The following is a 20,141-nucleotide window of genomic DNA, read 5'->3' on the forward strand; positions in this document are numbered from 1 at the left end:
TATACCAAGCTGGAGGACACCTATGCGAAACTCTGCAGTTCATCACAACAACACACCTGCTGAAGGAAAATATTGCAAGACCTGGGTTGGTGTCTCTTTTCCAGCGCTGGTCCAATGAAACCGGCTGCTGTTTTCAGCAACAATTAAAAATGTGCAATAGTTGATGTTATCTGCACCGAGCAGGTAACCTTTTACATTTTGTATTCAGTCAGCAGTCACATGAATGATGAGGCATGGACCAAAGCCCTTCTGAATGGTCTGGTTTGTGGTGCCAGCAGCAGAACATGTGACAGAAAAAAATTCTTGCTCAGTATTTTCTCATGTCATGAGAGTGGAAGAGGGAAACAGAGGTTGCACCATTCGGTCACCCCAAGGGATAGCCCGGTCTTCCCAAATTTAGGGGCAAATGAACGTCTCGGGTGATAAAAAGGGGAGGTTAATAAAAGATGAAGGGGAGGGTTTTGTAGTACAAGTCACTTTGAAAGTCAAGGAAAAAAATATTCTTGTGATTAAGGCGTATTAGCATCGTTAAGACTTGCTCCTATTCCCAGCTGTGCCACAACCTTCCTGTGTGCAAAGTCACCTGCTCTGCTCACCTCGAATATGCAAAGCCTGATCCCCGCCTGGGCAGAGAGCTGCGAGCTGCTCCCTGCAGCACGCCCGGGGAAGGGCTTTGGCCAGGGAGCCTCGGCGATTGCCACGGATGCTGCACGACGGCAATATCTTGTTTGGCTTTTCAGCCTTTTATTTTTTTCCTTCTTTGGCATCTGCCAATTTTTTGTCCGTGGGAGGCGAAGGCGGAAGATGCCAAGTGCCTTCCCCGACCCAGCCCCGCTCAGCAGAGGTAGGTGATGGCGGGTCCCCCCCGCAGCGGCTGGTCCAGCAAGGTGGGGACAAGGGCAAGCTGGCTGTGGGGAGAGTCCAAGAGTCCAAGCGAGGCAGCGAGCCAGAGCCACCACCAGCGTTTTGGTGCCAGGGCACCTCTCCAGGTCCTGCCTGCTGCAGCAAGGGGGGAGGCGGGAGGCAGGGCAGCAGCCACGTGGGAGGAATCAGCCCCAAACCAGCATGCAAGAGCAATGCATTTCTTTACTCATGCAAGACTTTAATGAACATTTTAATTTGATGTTCAAATGATTCACGGGATGAACATTTTTCCCAGATAAGCAAATGGCCGAGATAGACTTAGTATTATCCTATGGTAGTCACCGTCGATCCAAATTTGGAGATTAAAAAATTACAGCCCTAAGCCAGAGAGAAACTCAAACATTTCTAGCGAAAAAGCCAGTAATATTTCCAAGTCAAACTCCTGCCAAGGTCGCTGCATTACAAGCAAAGTGGTTGTGGGCACCCTGAGGACCCTTCTCAGCCTGCCTTGGCCTCCCAGCTCGAGCCATCAGCTCCATCTCATTTCAGCACAAACCCTCTGTCTCTGCTTGCTCTCACAACGTTTTTCACATTACTCTCCACTTTCCTTCTTTTAACCTAAATGATAACTTTGAAGGGACGTTCATGTAGAACAATATGCATTTTTTTTCCAGCATTTTCACCTGGAAGACATATTCAAAAGGAAAATTCTGGTTTACGATCATTTTAACTGCTTTCATTTAAAAAGAAAAGCAACTGGTTCTCAGCTGCAGAAAAAAAAGTCATCTTTTTTTCTGCAAAATACTTCCCAAGGCATTTTTTCTAAAGGAATTTTGATGGAGAAAACCACATTTCCGATTCAGCTCTTTTCTTCTGGTGACTTGACTGACTTCCCCACCACAGGCTGTGGCAAAGTAAAATCAAGTCACACAGAGGGACGAAGCATTCGCCTCCCCGCAACTAAAAAAAAAAAAGCATGCACTGCTTTCCTGGCGAGCAGCTTGGATGCCAGATCAGGAGCAGCGCTAGGCAGGACAGCAGCCATGAAAACACTACCAGAGTCTCCCACTTATTCAGGTGCCTGCAAATGCTCTGGGGACACCCCCACAGCATTTTGCACCCTCTCTTATTCCTGCCCCTCTGACTTCTAGACTACCAGCACAGGTATTGTATTTCCCACCCTCGGCATGCCATTTCAACATCCCCCATGTCTACCTTTCCAGAGGTCGATCACTTTAGGAGACACATCTCAAAGGCTTTGTGGAGGCTGTCAACTAGTGGTGCAACCCTGCAGTAGCAGGTGCACATATTTGTTCCTAGCCAGGCAGCTATTCTTTTAACTATTTCCACAAGATAAAGAGCCTGCCCCCGCCATGCATTTCGTTTGTTTCTAACATTGCTGGGTTGCAAAGCAGAAGTTTATAGTAAAGTTGGCCAAAGGCAGCCACGCGCTCCTGTACCTCTGGCTGACACCCCACCGCAGCGTCTTCTTCTGGGGTGGCTTCCTCTCTTCTTTCCCACTGCTTTGGTCTCCTCTGATGCAACTCCTACCGCTTCTTTTTATAGTCCCTATTTTTTATCAACGTAGTGTAGTTGGGAGAGTGTATCAAGGCATTAGCGCACCACATATATTAATGTGGTATTTAAATAATTGTGTTTGTCTTCTGTTACCTACAGGCATGCGCTCAGACAATAGCTCTGAATTCGTTCCTGTGGTTTTCCAAATATTTAGTAAAGCTGTCGCTCCCTTCTTTTTTTCACCACTCCCCAAATTACACTTGTGTCGCTTATTCCCCTTGAGGGTCCATCCCAGCTTTCATCACTCTAGAAACTCGACTTTGCATATAATTTGATTGTCCCTATCTCTTAAAGTCATTCTTCAACTAGAGAGGGTCATCTTCTGTAGCTGTCTCCCTCTTGGAGATGACAACAGACATGGTTAGAGTTAACGAAGGCACAGTTATTAAAAACCCCAGGCAGGCACATGTGTAGCTACTCACCCCAGCGATATCCCACTCGACAGCGTTGTCCAAAATTGAAGCCAAAGCTTATCTTCTTGTGGCTTCGCCCTTTTGTAGGAAGGGCCTGGTCCCTCCCTGGTGCTCGAGATGGGAAGAACGGGAGCTCCCTGGGCAGTCAGTGCTGCCTGCTTTTATTTCGGCAGAGCTATTTTGCCAGCAAAGATTACTTGAGTTTTCTCCAGCTTGGTTGGGAATAAATATGCTTCACCTATGACTATAGATTTTGGTCACGAGGGTGAAGAAACCCTTCAGGGCACAGCAGCTGCTCCTCCTGATACAGCCTTTCCTGTCACTGGGTTCTTGCTCAACCCAAATTCAAATCAGTGCACGTCTTTGATCAAAGAGGTGAGCTCCATTAATAAGCAAGGGATTAAACAAAAGTCAGGAAGCCTTCCTAATTGAGGGAACCAGCAACCGCTCAGCTCCAGTTTGCTGGATCCAGCACTCTGTCATGGGACTTGAGTCAAAATACACCAGCAGTGCCTGCCTGGGCTCCTCGGGGCTGGGGCGCGGGAAGCAGCTATGGCCTCTGCACTGGAAGCTGCAGCAAGGCGCACTCCCAGGGCATTTTGGCAACGTTAAAAATACAACTCTCCTGGCAGAGTTGGCTCTTCCTGCTCATGTGATGCCCGCGAAACCAGCGTGACGAAGCCCAGCGGGTGATCTTACAGAAGGAGGAGGTGGCATTTATTCGTAAAATCTCTACAGAAGCTTATTTTACCTGCTCGAGCTCCCACACTCACAAACACGCGCGTGTCCCCGATGTCTGCCCAGGGCCACCCACGCACAGCATGGAGAATGAGGGGCTCCAGTGGCCGTGTCCTCCCTGTGTCTCCTGGATGCCTCTTGGCCGGCAGTGACAAATTCATCTTTGACCAGACCTTTCATGCCTGTACAAGCTCTTGCTGTTACCTTTCTAGTGCAGCAGCAACAACAACAAAAGGATCGGCAGGTGTCCTGTGCCATGCTGGCAACCACTCTACTGCCATCGCGGTGGGGTGAGGGTGAGCACAGGTACAACACCTCATGGTGCAGGAACCTCTGCAACATAATAGCGATGGTAGAGGGAGCTTATTTGTGTTTGTGCCTACTTATTTTCTGGTGCATCTCTCAATGTCCATTAGCAATCAACCACAGCAGCCCTACAACACAGTTCCTGAGCCGCAGTTATCACCAGGATCATGACTTCATCGAGATCAGAGCCCTAAATTTGCCACATTCACCATCTCCCTCAACTCATTAACTTTCCCTCTACTGTGCTTTGAGATTACTTTGCAGCACATAAAGCAAATGAAGGATGGTGGACATTCAAAGAACAAGCCCCAGCTTCCTTCACTGCCTCACGCTCATTATCTGCCCTGAAGTGGGGCTGCTTAAACCTCCTATTATTCCAGCTGTCGAGACGTACCCCTTGCATGCTTCAAAGGAAAACGGTGACTTGCAGACGCCTTGGTTCAAAGCAGCACTGAGGCCTCAGCATGGTCCAGGGGCCAGGCAACTACCGAGTCACCCACTGCGCACTTGGGGGGCATAGCAGACACAAGCAGATCCAGCAGAGAGGAACTAACTCCAACAGGCTTGCAGAGATGCACTGGAAAACCATGATGTACCAGTTCTTGGAGCTACCTGCAGAGAAAACACCCAGCCACAGGCTCTCGTTGGCAGTCAGTGGGTTACGCTCACACAGCAGGACAGGGACGGATAGCTATTTCAACTGCAGGTGGAGGTGCACAAGCATGGGAATGCGTAACGTGTCAAGAGCAAAATCTGCAGTTTAAAAACCAACTGAGCTACATCACAGTTGTTTCAGCACATACAAGCCTGAAGTTACCAGCAAAAAAGCAATCCAGCGAATAAGCTTGCCATTTACAGCAGGCGCAATGAAGAAATTACCCTTTCCTGCACCTCCGTAGAAGCAGCGGCCAATTGGGCATGCGGGCCCCTCTTGCCTCTCTGGCTGCTCTGGGGGGGGTTTGGTCCAGCAGGAGGTACATGCAGGTGGTGGTTTCTTTTAAACCCAAATGGCCAAGAATGCCTGATACTTTCCTGTCATCACAGATCTCCCCAAAACAGGCAGAGATCTTCAGAGGATGGACAAAGATATGGTTCTTTATCCCAAAAGTTTGGTTTTATATTTAACAAAATGAGCGACGTAATTACATGCATTGGGGAAAGATGATGATTGGCTCCAGCCGATCAGAGTTAATTTAAGCACAACCACAGCTGAGGCCTTAAAAATGTAACGTAAAAAGGAAGCTGCAGATGCACAGTAATCAGCATTAATGTTTCAGTTGTTGAGAACATCATGGGACAAATGAAGTTCCAGTTAAAGCAGTGGTAAGACAACAAATAGATATTTTATGAGGAACTTCGAAAATATGTAAGAGACAGTACAAGCAGTTTAATCAATAAATCAATATAGCATAAGTTGCAAATTAGACGGGAGAATAAACAGTAAAAAGAAAAGACTTTAAAACATCATTTAATCATAAAAGAAAGTTACAATATTCAGTAGTTTATTAGGGTGATAATCTTTTTAGCACAACAGAAAAAGCACCACCAGGTATTTTTCATCCTTTCCTAATGAGATATTATAATTGTGTTATGGTTTCAAGGCAAAAGATGCTGAACACCAGAATAAGACCTTCCAACTTGTCTTGCTTACATCAGTCCTCTCTAATCCATTCTGAAGAGTGTATATTTAACCTGCAAATGGATACGGTGGGACTCCTTTCACCCCTAGCCCTGTTATCTATTAAAACAGAGAGAAAAAAAAAAGATTAGTGCAATAATTCACTGCTATCAGACACTTGCTTTTTTTTCACAACTAGACATGCTTTAACTTAGAAAAGGACTGTGTCCTCCAACTTGACATCCTACTATATTTTGCACACAGCAGCTCATCACAGCCAGGAACTTCAACCTATGCTCTTTCTCTAAAGTTCAGTAATCACAGGCCAGAGTCCATTCCCCAAAAGCCTCTTCTCAGATACTACTAAGCCTCAATTCTGCAGTTCACAATGTAACCTTTGGTATGCAAACATATGGAAGAGCAGGGCTTTAAAACAAATCCCAAGGTGACAAATTTTTAAAGAGATAATTTAGTTATAACTAACTAGAAAGTAAATAAAAGCAGATGCTTTTATCTGCCATTGATTAGGACACAGAAGTATTTACACATTCTTTCCATAATAAATAGAAAACTCGAACTGTGTCAGGAGGGGGAGAAGTAGAAAGAGGTGATGGCATAGAAAAGTTGCGGTATGAGCATTGTTACAAATCTTAAACCCAAAAGTATTTTCAAATCTCTAAATATTTAATTTTCTCGTCCTGCAACAGGAACCAAAAATACGAATAGCTTAACATATACAACAGATGTTCTAACAACCACCCTCTTCCTGCTTCCCACCACTCCAACTGGGTTGCTACCTGAAAAATGCAGGAGGGAAAAAATGGCCTTCTAAAACGACAGGAAAAAGTATCATTCACCTTGAAAACCCCGCCAGCCTGCGGTTGCCTTGAAAGCCACTCTTTATCCATCCCATCACGGGCAGAAGTCACATACATTTCTGAATAATCCTTTCCTCCAAAACAGCAGGAAGTTGTCTTGTCAACAGGAAGTTTCACAGTCTGGAGTCTTTTTCCTGGAGAAAAACATGCATGCTGTTTCCTGTTCGTGTACTTACGACAAGAAATTTAAACAAATTATTGAGAATAAACGGCATGGAGCCAGGTGTTCCACAAAAGTGGGTACCAGGGCAGGGTGAGGTCTCATGCTAAGTTTCAGCATACCGATGCGCACTGTGACAGGGAGAAACCAGGCTTCTCTAAACTGCGTTGTTGATGATGCATCATTTGACAAGTTTCAGTCTCAGTTATCACAAACAAATCCCACCCACCCCCAGTCCCAGCCCGTCCTCTAATTAAATGCCAACATCCACAGCACAGACATCTGTATCTGAGCTCTCATCTAGGCTGCCCATGCAGTCAATGGAAATGGGCTATAATTCCTCCCTAAAATAGGTCACATGAATCACGCCCTAGACCTGCTGACTTTTCTGCTTTTAACTACAAAGAAAGCCTGGAGCAAGCAGACCTCGTGCAGCTCTACTGAGGCATAACTCGTGCTACACCTCTACTGCCGGCAGTTAAGGAAGATTAATTCCTAGAAGTTTTTCCTGAAATTTCAATAGCCTTTCAAATCAAGCTTGCATAAAATAGGGATCATGGGACATGTCTGAAGTTTGCAAGAAACTAGTGCTACCATAAATAATATTACGCAATTGTTATACCAACAAATAGCTACTGTCCTTATGACAGTAGTAAACAGGTTGCCTCCAGCCTTAACCAGAAGGCTGTCAAGACACCTTACAGCAGGTTTTTCTAAAATTCCTCCTAATTCTGGGCAAGAAGTGCTTACACCCATCATGCCCATTTTATTTACCTACAGTTGAATTTCTCTTTCTAGAAATATGCTAAAGCACATGAATCTCCTTACAAAATATGTAATTGCCCTGGCCCCTCATTTGCGTGTGTAAAGGGCTTGGTCCCCTTACAGTAACTAACTGTTTAGCGATGTGTTGGAATCGCAGGAGAGTAACTTTGATGTTGGGAACCCTACAAGGAGAAAGAAAAAGTGGAAAGTTTGGCCCACTGAACGCCTATGAGAAGTTTTTGGTCAACTTCAGAGTGGAGCACCATTTCCCAGGAGGTACTATCAAAGCAAGCACCTGTCTTCCTTTTTATGTGCTCTAAAACCTTTTCCCTCACCCAACAGGCTGTGCCTTGGTCCCTTGCAGCACTGCAATGAACTGACAAAAGCACAGACCAAACGGCTCCACCTGTACCACGATACTAAGCAGGGCATAGGCACAGGCAAAAGCTGAGCCACATTATTAAGCCATTGGTGCAGTCCTGGCACAATTCTGGCCCACCTAGTTGGGTATGCTGCTCCGCAGAGACAGTCTGGGCTCTGTTTTGGTGTGGGAAGACAGCCTGGCTGTGCAAAGTAAGCTACGATGAGCCATATGGTGCAGGACTAAAGGGCATTTGCTGATCCATTTTACTTGCTAGTATGGATGTAACCAGTACATCCAGAATACAGGACTGAGAGAGAGTTGCCTTTGTTTCACCAAAAACCCTGACACGAGGGCTGGATACTTTTACACTGTGTTTTAATCCCAAAATAAATAAAAGAAAACACCAAGTGAGCAGTGGTGAAAGAGCCTCTTGTATGCAATAGCCAGGGAAGTTTCAGCACTCTGGGATTCCTGATGCTGTATAACAAGCTTATTTGGCACACACTTTGACACACAATCGCCAAAGTAAAAATCAACATCAAAGTTAAAAAAAAACAAAAAACAAACCCAAATCAAAATCAGTGTAATGGCATTTAGATTGTCAGAGATTATTTGCATGTCTGGTTACCTGATACTTCCCTGAGAAGAGCAGATGTTTCAAAATATTTAGAAAATTGGGAGAGAAGAAGTCCTGTCTGTTGCCTGGGAGTGACAAGGACCAATATGAGTCCAAGACAATGCTCCTGCCAACTGGCTCTAGCAGCACTTTGTGGTTATCCAGTCAGCTGGCAGTGGAAGGATTACATGGCTACATGGTGGCTTATAAAATGCTCCAGAGGCCACCCTAGAAATTGGCTGACACCAAGTCTCAGAGAAAACGAGCAGGGAAGGCATTCAAAGGGAGAAAACATGGACTGTAGGAGAGGCATGAGCCCCAGAGACAAGGGAAGAGGCCCTGACTGTACTTGCAGAGTGGACTCAGCAGATAATGGCCCAGAAGATATTGTTTACAAAGCTCTAAGATGAGCAATGTCTTCCTGGAGATGCAAGAAAATCTAAACCTGGATGCTCTGAAATCCACCTGAAGTATTCATCTGTGCTTGGTATCTGTAGAAGAGAGAAACTTAGCAAATCTTTTAGATCCTGTACAAGCAAAGGATATAAAACCCATTCATTAGGAAGGAACTAGAAAATATTTAATTCCTAATCAAAAGACGTGATTGCATAAAACTAACAGGTCACTAAGTGACCAGAAGGTAAGACAAAGACTTGGCAAGGCACAAGTTAAACATCCCTTTCAAGCCCTTTGCAAATCCAGTGGGATCAGTCATCACAGCCTTTCCCTGCAGCATGTCCTGAATCTAAAGGCAGCAGCTACCTAGGCTAAAGAAGCCTAGACCTGAAAAGCTGCTCCACCCTGAACCTCAAAACCTTCACTTAGAAAAGATGCCAAACAAACAAGTTTCCTCATCCATTCCCCTAAAAATGCAGTCCAAGCTTTGCTATCAGTGAAACCTGAAAATCCCTCACGTGCTTTAGATGAGCTCTTTATCAGTGGATGTATCTGCAACTGGCTAACAGTCATTCAAGCCACACTTAATAGCTATTGTGCATTAAAAGAGAGGCTTTCATGAAGTTCTCCTCAAAGCTGTCTGGGTTATCTCCCTAAATAGTTACACTCAGAATTCAGCAAATTGCAGATTTTAGATATTACTTTAAAATGATAGCGCAGAGAGGGCAGATAAGCATGAGATATTCACAAAGAAGGTGGCTCTTTTTGACATGAACACTTAACCTATGAAAATTCCTGCTACTGTTCGCTGCGGGTGCTGGGAGTTTACATGGGCAAGGGGAGACAGAACACGTTCACAGAAACTTGAAAATCCACTGGCAGTTTCCGATACATCGAAATCGCATCCAGCTCTGAAAGAGTCTGAGCTGAGCACAGTTAAAAGCTGGGAATGCATTAGGGATATGTACTCTGCTTTCCCTGTTCATAGTCTCCCTATGCATCTGCTTATGGACACTATTCCCACTAGCTTTCCCTTAAGAAAACACCTCAAAAGGGAGGAGGAAAGGGAAAACAAGTGAAAACAGGAAGAAGCTGAAGGCCAGGGAGGAAAAAGGTAGAAACAGTGAACCAGAGAGGAAAATGGTAGAGTCCACTGCTCCAGGAGGGTATTCAAAGGGCTGGCGGAGGTCACCAAGGAGTGTTCTGCCCACCAAAGGGGGAGGATGTAGGACCAGAAAAAGGTCCCAGAGCTGCTGGGATCTCCCAGCTTGAGCTTCCTCCTCCTAGGGCTGGGGTGCAGACTGCAGGACAAGAGGAAGTCCTGCAGGTTGGCAAGACCTTGGATGGGTACAAACCAAAAGGTGAGGGGAAAAGCACAGCCTGAGCCTCGAGAGGTTCCAGCGGAGTCAGAAGAGAGGCTGCAGCCTGACCCGCCTGGTGCTCATGTGTGCCAGGGTCTGCTGTGCACTGCAAGAGGAGGCATGCGTCAAGGGACGCTGGCATCCCTGAATCTGCAGCCCCACAAAACCCCAAGACTTCTGTTAGGGCTGGACCTGGGTTCAAGAGACCCCACATGCAACACAGTGCAGTTGCTCCTATGCTGCATTATGCAAACCTGTGCTGTCTGGGATCTATCAAAATCACGCTCCCATTCTCACCCACTGGCCCCTCACAGACAGTATGGTTCAGTCTCTCTGAAGTGCTTCACAAGTGTTTTTTACCCAGACTAAACCATGCCTGGCAGACCTCCGAATCCCAAATGAGAGTAGCAATGAACAACAGGCTCAGACAATGGGCACACCCAAGACGTTACTGTGGGAATGATAAAATGCTGTGGAATTCATTAAATATGTTTTATTATTTCAATTGCAAAATTTATTGTATAAATAATTTTCAACAATAAAAAAATGTTGCTGGCATCAGTGTCATGTGTTGTATTAAGCTCAGTAGGCTGCCCAAAATAATACACTATGCTGAAGAAACAAGACCAAAAAAATGGCTTAAGTCATCTTTGCCACTTCATGGCTTATTAATTTTCTTCCATACCATTTATCAAGAAGGTAAACGCTGATCTTAACTTTGGAGGATGCAAGAGGATGCTAACTCAAACAATTCACAAGTATAATGGTAATCCCCTCAGCAACTTTACCTTTTCCACCACAACAGAGGCTGGGAACAAAGGAGACTTATTTACAAAGCTAACTTTTGAGAGCAGGGACGTACAATTGCTTTAAAAAAAAAAGTAATGTTTTAAAAAGAGCAGATATACCATTTCTGTGAGAGGAAAAAACACCTCTCATTCTTTGCTTTTGTTTGGGGTTTTTTTTGGGGGGGGGGTTGTTTGTTTGTTATTTTAAAAAGCACAGAATTCCAGTCCACCCTTTGCAAGGACTTACCTGTCTCAGGGTCAAGACGAATCACTCTCCCACCATCGTAACAAGCTACCCAGAGTTTGCCTTCTGTATCAATGCACATCCCATCAGGAATGCTTTCCTCTTTTTCCAGTCTGTATATACTCCTGCGGTTGCCTGCAGGATAGAAAAACCACAACAAAACTAAGTGAGATAGTTGTTAAAATTTTTATCAGTCACAGCCCAGCAGAGTTATTTGTACTATTATTTTCAAAAGCTGTGCTGAAGTCCTGCGTTCTTTGGTATGAAAGAAATAGATCGCATCTGCTGCCCTGTTTGTTTCCTGAGACAGTTGTTTCTCAGTTTGAAAGCCTGTAGATCAGTATCTATCCATTGAAAGTACAATCCTTTCTTCTGGTGTTCTTTTCTAATGCACCACTCATGCTCCTACTTACAATATTAAATGAATAACTGCATAAATTAATGTTATAGATATTCAGAAAATCAATTACTTGTTCCAAAAGCAGTTTGGATCATTTCAAGTATGGGTTGCTTCCAGTCAGAGAACTGGAGACTTTTCAAACAGATTGCTGGAACGTGCCAATAATCACTGTTCCAACACAAAACCGACCTTCAGATATATAAACTGAGAGTTTATATAAACACAGAATTAGGAAAAGCATCAACTTCAAAGGCATACTGTCAACCTAAAAACAAACAACTCTTTCTGAACTTTTACCCACTGATATTAAAGAAAATTAAAATCAACTTTCCAACTTTGTTTACTTTATGTTCTGACAACTTCAATGTTTCTCACATGTAGCAATATTTTTTATGAGTTTCCTTTGCACTCCTGGGGATTGTCAGATTGCCCACAGAAAGAGAGCAAGCAAGCACGGGTGAGAGAGAGAGAACCACCCTATTTCCTAAAGAAAAATTCAATCGTAAGCCATAGCAGAGAGACATCGGGACAAGATGCGACACCTAGAAAGATTTTAAATTCACAGTTTTAAAACTAAATATCAAATTGACTGGGTTCTTTTAAAGCAAAAGACTGCAGTCCATGTACACAAAAGCAAATTATTAGTCCAAGTCACTGGAATTTTTCTTTTGCCCAAGCTTGTAGAAGCCCTTAAGCAGTTGTTTTGTTTTAAATAAATGAAGGAAGAATAGTTTTGGGTTACTGTTTTCCAGTTGTTGCTTAGCTCTGTCTGCAGAATCTTCATCTAAGAGCTTATATTTTAAAAAACAAAACAAGGTGAAAAAAATGTAGAGAAGCTAGCAGAGGTTTTGCACAAGACTACAAGCTTTGTTACTTTGCCTATGCTGTCAGGAATAAGAAACACACAGCCACAGAAATCTAGCCATATAAGAAAGACTTTGCCCTTTTTACACAGGAAGATCAGATATGCGTTGTGTTTAGTAACAGTAGTCCAGATTACGACTCCAACTCTGACACGCAATTTAAATACTTAATAATATTACCAACAGCCTCTGATTAGTTTAAGCTAGGAGTCTATGCAGGCACAGATGAATGTTAATATGGCTTCTGTTGTTTTGTTCTGAAGAGGTGACTGAAGAAGCGCTCCCAATGCTCTGATCATCTCTGCATAATAACCAGAGTGGAAACAAACATCACAATCTCTAGGCACAAATTATTATTTTAGAATACAACGATTCATACCAATTTTTCCAGTTTGGAGGTCATAATCAAAGGCATCCACCGAGTAGGACAAGCTGTCAATGTAAAAGAAGGTTTTGTGATCCAGCGACCAGTCCAGCCCATTCGAAATGTCCACCTGATCAAAATGCTTCACCACTGAGAGGTCGGAGAAGAGCGTATACAGAGAGCCCTGGTGTCTCTCCAGCACGGCAGGTCGAATCTCCTCAGCCATCGTACCTGTGAAGAGCCAAAGGGGAGAAAGCAGGTGCAGAGTGAATGGGCTCTCCTCCAGGTTTGGTGGCAGCCCCTCACTATGGTGATGACCACATTGCCAACGTAGAAGGGAGCAGTGCGGGGGCTTCAGAAATTTGGGGAAGAAACCGAGCTAAAAGCGAAAGAGAATGGTAGATTTCAAAAGTGCTTGCTTTTAGCAGAAGATGACAAAACACAGCCTTTGGGTTTTTTGTTGAACTGTGGCAGAAATGGTGTGCAGCGTGATTTCTGCTAAACGTTTTATTCAGTCATTCAAATATTAACATAGGTGTGGTCAGCATTTAAGTTCCCACAAATCTTAATGTCTTGTATAGCAGAGAGACTGGAAAAAAAATTTCCTCCTCCCTCAGAACGAGTCTTACTAAAGCCTTTTCAAAAACAAATCTCATAACTGTGGCTTGAAGTTGGCAGCTGAGACTGGCTCTTGAGAGGCTGGGTAAAAGCAAGTTACGGTAGGCCTGGGGACCCAACTACAGGGCAGATGCACAGAATGGTGTTTTAAAAACCAGGAGGACAGGATCATGGGATGGCTGAGGCTGGAGGGCACTTCTGGAGGTCATCTGGGCCCACCCCCTGCTCAGAGCAGGGTCAGCTACTGCAGGTTGCTCAGGGCAGTGTTGTGTCCATGGATGGAGACTCCACAGCCTCTCTGGACAACCTGTTCCACCATTTGATCACCCTCAGTAAAAGAGTTTTCTTACATTTAAACAGAATTTCCTGAATTTCAGTTTGTGCCCATTGCCTCTGGCCCTGTCACTGGGCATCACTGAGCAGAGCCTGGCTCCCTCTTCTTTACTCCCCCCCATCAGGTACTTATACACGTGGATAAGATCCCCCTGAGCGTTCTCTTCTCCAGGCTGAACAGTCACATAGTTTTTAGAAATACCATCTATACATTCTGATTTATGAAGAACAAAACCCACAATACCATAAATTTCTCACTGGAAAAGTATTTTCTATTGGCACTCTGTCAGTATTCAAAACAAGCATGCCAACAGAGGAAGCAAGGCCAGTGTCTTAAATTAGGCAGGCTCTGAATAGTGGGACTCTTTTAAAAAAAATAGTCCTGATTAGATGGTGTCCAGGTGATACAAATAGATTTGTAAATGGGATTAAACTCTGCTTGAAGACAGCAAAAAAAAATCCCTACCATTTAACTATGAATGAACACTTGCTGCATCTACAACTGATCACTGCATCTTGTCACCAAAACCTAATGGAGCAGCAGAAGGAAGGAACCGCCTGCAGCATACCTGCAAAATACCTCCCTGCAGGATCCACTTTCCCGTCATTGAATCGGTTGTTTGGTTTATCCTTGTCCACGTGAGCAATGGTGGTTACCAGCTGCTCTTTCCATTTCAAAGCAGCAAACCTGGTTCCGAGGGCGATGACGTAATCCCCAGATTTCCGGAGAGCCACAGAGCTCACGGGAGCATCTAGAAACAGGGTGAAATGGAAAAGAAGTATGTGCTATGGAGAGACATTTCTTTTCTGCCCACTTTAGACATGCAAGCAGTCACACTGAACTCGGTGAGACCACAGGCAAGAGAAACAACCTACTTTTCTACCAACAAAACTGATGTTTAAATACACAGAAATAGATTCTTTCACGCGAAGAGGGCATACTTAATGCATACAGGAAGTTGCTACGAGGAGAATCACCAGTTTGGGACATATAAATTCAGGGAACTTGAGCATTACCACTGCTCCCAGGAGCGACAATCACTACCAGCACCTGGTTCTGCTAGGTGCTTTTCAGAAAAAACATCAAAAAGGGGACAAATACAGGCATGTATGCTTTTTACAACAGCTACTGTGTGGGTTCCCCCCTCCCCAAGGGAAAAACCGATTGCCACAAGAGCTCTGGAGCAACTGTGTTTAGCACAGCTCCTGGGTAAATCAGCCCTGCACGGCCGCTCAGTCTAACTCATGGAGACAGAGAGTATCTCTGCACTGGGACAGGTCACGCTGGGCAGGAGAGCCACCCCCCTGCACCACGCTCTGCCGTGCAGTTCAGACATCCTCCAGCAGCACCAAGAACACATCAAGGAGTGGCAGAGCTTTCCAAGAGTTAAAGCAAGAAAGAAAATTAGTAAGTGCTCCATGGTTAGTTTACACTCATTTGAGCTATTATGCAGTAAAACCTCAATTGCAGGTTATTATAAAGGAATTCGTAAAAAAAACCAGAGAAATGAGTGTGAAGATAACCTTTCTGTAAAAGCCTACAATCAGATGCAATACAAGGAATAATAACTTTAAACAGGGCAATAAAGTCTGGGATAACATCTAATATACATGGGACTAATAGCCAACTTTCTAATTTAAAAATAAAACATTTATTGTATTTATAGCTTTGCAGAGGTATAATTAGGTAATAGTTTCACAAACACGTATAACCACCACCAGCCACCACTGTTGCCAAGAGGAGCTGCTCCTTCCTGGCTGCCTGCGCTTGGCTTGGGGCACCCCTTCCCTTTGCAGGGTACCCAGCAGCGGTTACCACCATGCTAGAAATCCGAATGCTATTTGCGCCCAACACCTGAGGTGCACCACTGATTGCAAGCTCAACTCGAGCAACTCCTTCACCTAGAGGCGTGTGACCACGCTGCTGAGGCTGCTGGTGGTCTGGGCTCATCCACGCTGGGCGAGTGGGTGCCACTTCTCCTTCCTGTGCCAACGCAGGGAGGCCGGCAGAGTCCCCTCAGCCATGCGTGGCACCCACCAAAGGAAGTCATTTTGCTGCTCTCCTGATTGCCGGTAACCACACCAATAAAAGTGCTTTTCTGCCTGTACTGGCAGAAGGGGCTTTGCCAGCAGAGCATAGGAATGCAACTCTCCGTTTGCTCTCCCAGCAAAACACCTGGGGCCATGGCCCCCCAGGAACCCTTCCACCCGGGCAGCCCCCAGAGCCTCCCTCCCACCCTGGGGGGAGCAGCCCCTAAGCACAGCAGCCTGTATACCCCTGCCTGCCGGTCCCTGGAGGTGTTGGTCCCCCACGTGCCCCTACGGTCACAAGAACAGCCCCATACCTTCCCGACAAAGCACCTCAGGGGAAAGGGGTGTACCAGGCTTGCAAGACAGACACAGCCACCCTAGTGTTCACTGCACAAACACAGCACCGGCTGTATTAACCCTTGCACCCGGCTCAGTCCGCAGCCACCCCAGAGGGCTTTGTTAAGCAGCATCCACAGGAATTGATTTATTTGCAACACCATTTTATGCCAAACAGAAAACTGACCATAAGGTCTCCCCCCAGGCACGGTTATGTATGTAGTGGTGTTTTCCCTGTGGAGTTGAAAAGGGCACTTGAAGTTGCTGCTAAGTGTGGGGTTGTTGTAATTCTCTATAAGCTTCATCAATGAATAATTTCTCTCTCAGTTTCTACTTTGGACATCAACCTACTATTTTAATCACATGGCACTCTTTGGGTGTTTGGGGGTTTTTTTGCCTTTTAATTATGGTATTCCCAAAGGCACAGCTATTAATTACAATTATTTTATTACCAGAGGAAACGGAAGGAAGTTAAAAAAAAAAAAAAACAACACAAAAAAAAAATCCCACACCAACCAGTAGCTGCTTCAGCTACTATTCCTCTGACATCTCCAGAGAGGCCACATGTGAAAGATTACTCCTTTGAGAGTAGGTCCGAGCTGGGGGGGAGGCAGGGAGAAGCACCTCAGCTAAGGTAAGAGGAAGTAAGTTTGGGAAGCAACGTTTCCAAAATTAGTGTCAGGCCTTCTCTTATTGCAAACTGGTAACTACAGTAATTTGAAGGGTAGACAAGCCCAGATCAATTTATTGTGAATAATGTAAACAGCTTATGGGTGGGCAAAAGCAAGTGATTTTCACTAAGTCTTACTGATCATGAGAAAGTAGTAAATCCGAGTATTTAGACCATTTAAGGAGCTGTCTTCAGACAGACAGATATTTACGTTATCACATCCAGAAGTAAATACGCAACTCTTTCTTTATGAGAGTTAGCACATCTCTTTCTTTCCGGAATAAATACTTAAACTATTGAGACTCTAGCTGCTGACACTGTTACCTTAAAAAAAAAAAAAAAATCACCTTCTTAAATCATTATGGGAAATTTTCTCCCAATAAAGAAAACGTTATGGGCGTTGCTCATTCAAATCAGTAACAAAACTCCCACAGACAGCAACCGCAGAACTTCACCTCTGGGACAAAGAGGGAGCAAAAGAGAGCGAGTTGCGAACAACTTACAGGAAAGAGAAGTAGATAAAACATAGAGCACAAAATCATGAGAAAAGTCCTCAGGACTAAGTCTGGCTAGCGTCTAGTGTCTGTGCACAGCACAAGCCCCGGTGTCCTCCCTGGCCTAGGAAAGGCGGGTTCCAGGGACCGGCCTGCAGAAGACGAGCACCACGCAGCTGCGGGCCCCCTACAGGACTCCGGCCCGTGCTCGGCAGGGACGCAGCACGAAGTCAGAACGCACAACTCCTGCGTTCAGCAAAGCGTTTTTCGAGCCGATCCTTACCCACAGAGACGGCCTGCACTTGCTTGGTGACCGAGCTCCAGCGGCACACCTTTCTACCCGTGATGTCCACGCAGAGGAGCGTGCTTTCCTTCTCGTCCCAGACGGGAGACTCCCCGATCCCGTAGCCCTCCTTGACAATGCACTCGATCTTAATGGATGACATGCCTGTGGGGAAAGGCAGGCAGGCCGCTTTTACATACGTCTGTCAAGAGCGAGCGCCTATAGAATCAACACCCGGACCTGAACGCTGAGTCTGTATTTGTGCCCGCGGCCGGTCCAGAGCCGCATTTTCAGTCTGGAGGGGTTTTACCTCTACAGAGCACGGAGCAACGGAGTTTATTTGTGCTGCTTGCACCGATCGCCCGCTTCGTGCTAGTCAACAGCTCTCACACGCCCGACAACGTGTGTTTCCCCCGCCGCCCCAGCCTGCGGGGAGCGCGGCCCGGCCGGCGCGGAGGCGGGAGGGCGCCTGGGGCCGGCCTGGCGCCCCGCCGGTCGGTGCGCGGCCCGGCCTGCCGTCACATTTATAAAAAAAAAAGGGGGAAAAAAAAAATAAAAGAAAGGGGAAAATGACGCCAGGGGCGCGGACGGGCGCCGGGCCCGGGCGGGAAAGGCCCCTCCGCCGGCGTGCCCGCCCCCGCACGCCCGGCTGCTCAGGCGCACCTTCCGCGGCGGCGACGGCGGCACTGCTGCCGTGCGTGGGACGTTGTAATTTAAGTGCATATAAAGAGAAAAGAGTAATAATAATAAAACACACCCCCCTCCCCCGCCGGCCCTACCTGTTTCCAGCAGCGCAGCCAGAGGTCCCGGCCCGGCGCCACTCTTATAGCGGGGAGGGGAGAGGGCAGGCGGTCACCCCCCGCCGCTCTGAGGGGCCGTCGGCGGCCGGGCCTGCGGTGCCCTCGCCAGGGGCGGGCGCGGCTGGGGCAGGCCCCCGCCCCGCCCTGCCCCGCGGAGGGGGACCGGCCATTCTTCCCCTCCGCGGCCAAGGCCGGGCCGCCTGGGATCCTCTCCGCGTGGTGCTGCGAGGGCAGCGCAGGTAGCGGACGACAGCGGTTGCTCAGCTGGGGGGGCTCGGCTCCCCCCTCCGAGAGCTGCAGGGAGGAAGAAGAGGGAGATTTCTCTCCGCCGTGGCCAAGTTCCTCCGCTCCCTGGAGAGGTTGGTTTCCAAGCGGCCTGGTTTCCGTGCGCCTTCTCCTTGCTGTGGTTTTTAGGCATCCGCTGGGCCTTCGCCCTGACTTCCAGTGCCAGGGGTCTTTCTCCACAGCTCCTGCAGCGCTTCCCTGGTTATCCAGAAACGTAGGGCCTTCAGGGTGCCATGCCCTCCTTTGCTTCAAAAACTTCCAAAGGCGTGAGGCAAACAGCTGGCATCAAAATTTCCACGTGCAGTTCTCCCTTGCGCCTGCCTGTCTCCATGCCACGGCCGCTGCCTCGGCTGCCGCGGTTCCAGGCCTCAAGTTGTAAAGCAAAAGGCGCTTTGTAAATGCCAGCGCTCCTTTCCAGCATCCCATGGCAAATTGCCTTTTGACTTGGATTCAGTCATCCCTGTAGGGATCCATGATGCAAAAATTGCTTCGGTCTCACTGCTCAACGTCTCATGCGTCTTCTCCTGGCAACTCGGGGTGCACCAGGTAGGCGCGGGCTGGCTCGCCCTCGTGTCCCCACGAGCCAGCATTAACTTGGCTGCTCCAAAACGCGCCTCTCCCTCAGCCAGGCTCGTTTCCAGCTGGCACTTGTAGCAGCCCCCTTATTCAAGGGGCACAGTACAGTGCTGCACACCAGTGATGATCGCACAGCGCCCACTGGGCTCTTTTACCAGGCAGCCCCCTCACAGCTCCTGTTTCAGATTTTATCTGTTCCTTGTCCTACACCTTCCTATTGGCAATTATTTCCTGTCAAGCATTTTTAATGGGCTACCTTTTCTTCATACAGCAGACTTCATTTGGTCATATTTTTTTATTTTAGTGGTATATTTGGGAAGTTCATAGGCTACACGTCCTTACCAACACGTGTTTCGTGCAGGCTTCCCTCGATGGACTACTAACGTGGTATTTATTAACTTACTGTCATCTTACCTGAGCAGTTAGGCTTTTATTTTACAGGCTTGCATAGCATTACTTCTGTGCTCAGCATTGAATTTTCTCCTTCTGCCCCCACAGCAGTGTTGTACAACAAACAGCAGGATTTCATCTCAGACCTGAGGCAAGAAAATTATTAGTGACTGCCCCCACAGAAAACAAACATCCAGAAAAAAAGTGCCACAGCTCTTTTTCTTTCATACATTTTACAACAAGGAAAGAAGATCCAGAGGTTTAAAAAAATGAATGTATGCAAAGAATTTATTAAGTACAGTGAAGTACAATTATCGCTTTTTACAAAGCTCAGCCACGTTTGCTGCTCTCCCGTTGTCCTTGCACACTATGAGGCCATTTGGGATACGTGACCAACGCAGCGGCTTACTGAATTCAACAGCAGGAGATACTCACACGCTCGACCCACCTGGCCAGTCTCTCTGCTCCTTGCTGACTTAGGCATTTGCCAGCATGGTTTGGAGGCATCAAAACAAGCTGTGTGTTGGCACACACCCTGGGAGAAAATTAACAGCTTCTGCAAGCACCAGGTTACAACACAAAGTCTGGTCTTCTTCCAAAATGCCAAGT

At 46.5% G+C, this 20,141-nt stretch overlaps 1 protein-coding gene across 2 annotated transcripts in view; it reads right to left on the minus strand.

The window, feature by feature from the left end:
* RGN (regucalcin) overlaps positions 1-19,340 on the minus strand; it is a 29,924-nt gene extending 10,584 nt beyond the window's left edge. Inside the window, exons 1-7 of one of the 2 annotated variants that reach the window (XM_072853192.1) lie at positions 18,261-19,340; positions 17,482-17,646; positions 14,237-14,419; positions 12,732-12,947; positions 11,093-11,224; positions 6,375-6,529; positions 5,403-5,637 (exon numbers count right to left, since the gene is read on the minus strand). In XM_072853192.1, the coding sequence (XP_072709293.1) occupies positions 5,587-5,637; positions 6,375-6,529; positions 11,093-11,224; positions 12,732-12,947; positions 14,237-14,419; positions 17,482-17,644 (900 nt within the window). In that variant the 5' untranslated portion in view covers positions 17,645-17,646; positions 18,261-19,340 and the 3' untranslated portion in view covers positions 5,403-5,586. Of the gene's footprint in view, positions 1-5,402; positions 5,638-6,374; positions 6,530-11,092; positions 11,225-12,731; positions 12,948-14,236; positions 14,420-17,481; positions 17,647-18,260 lie in introns of those variants that run through there. The other variant, XM_072853201.1, reaches the window with a different exon arrangement.
* Between the last annotated feature and the right edge of the window lie 801 nt (positions 19,341-20,141).

The sequence above is a fragment of the Ciconia boyciana genome, chromosome 1, assembly GCF_034638445.1.
Source record: "Ciconia boyciana chromosome 1, ASM3463844v1, whole genome shotgun sequence".
Taxonomy (NCBI): domain Eukaryota; kingdom Metazoa; phylum Chordata; class Aves; order Ciconiiformes; family Ciconiidae; genus Ciconia; species Ciconia boyciana.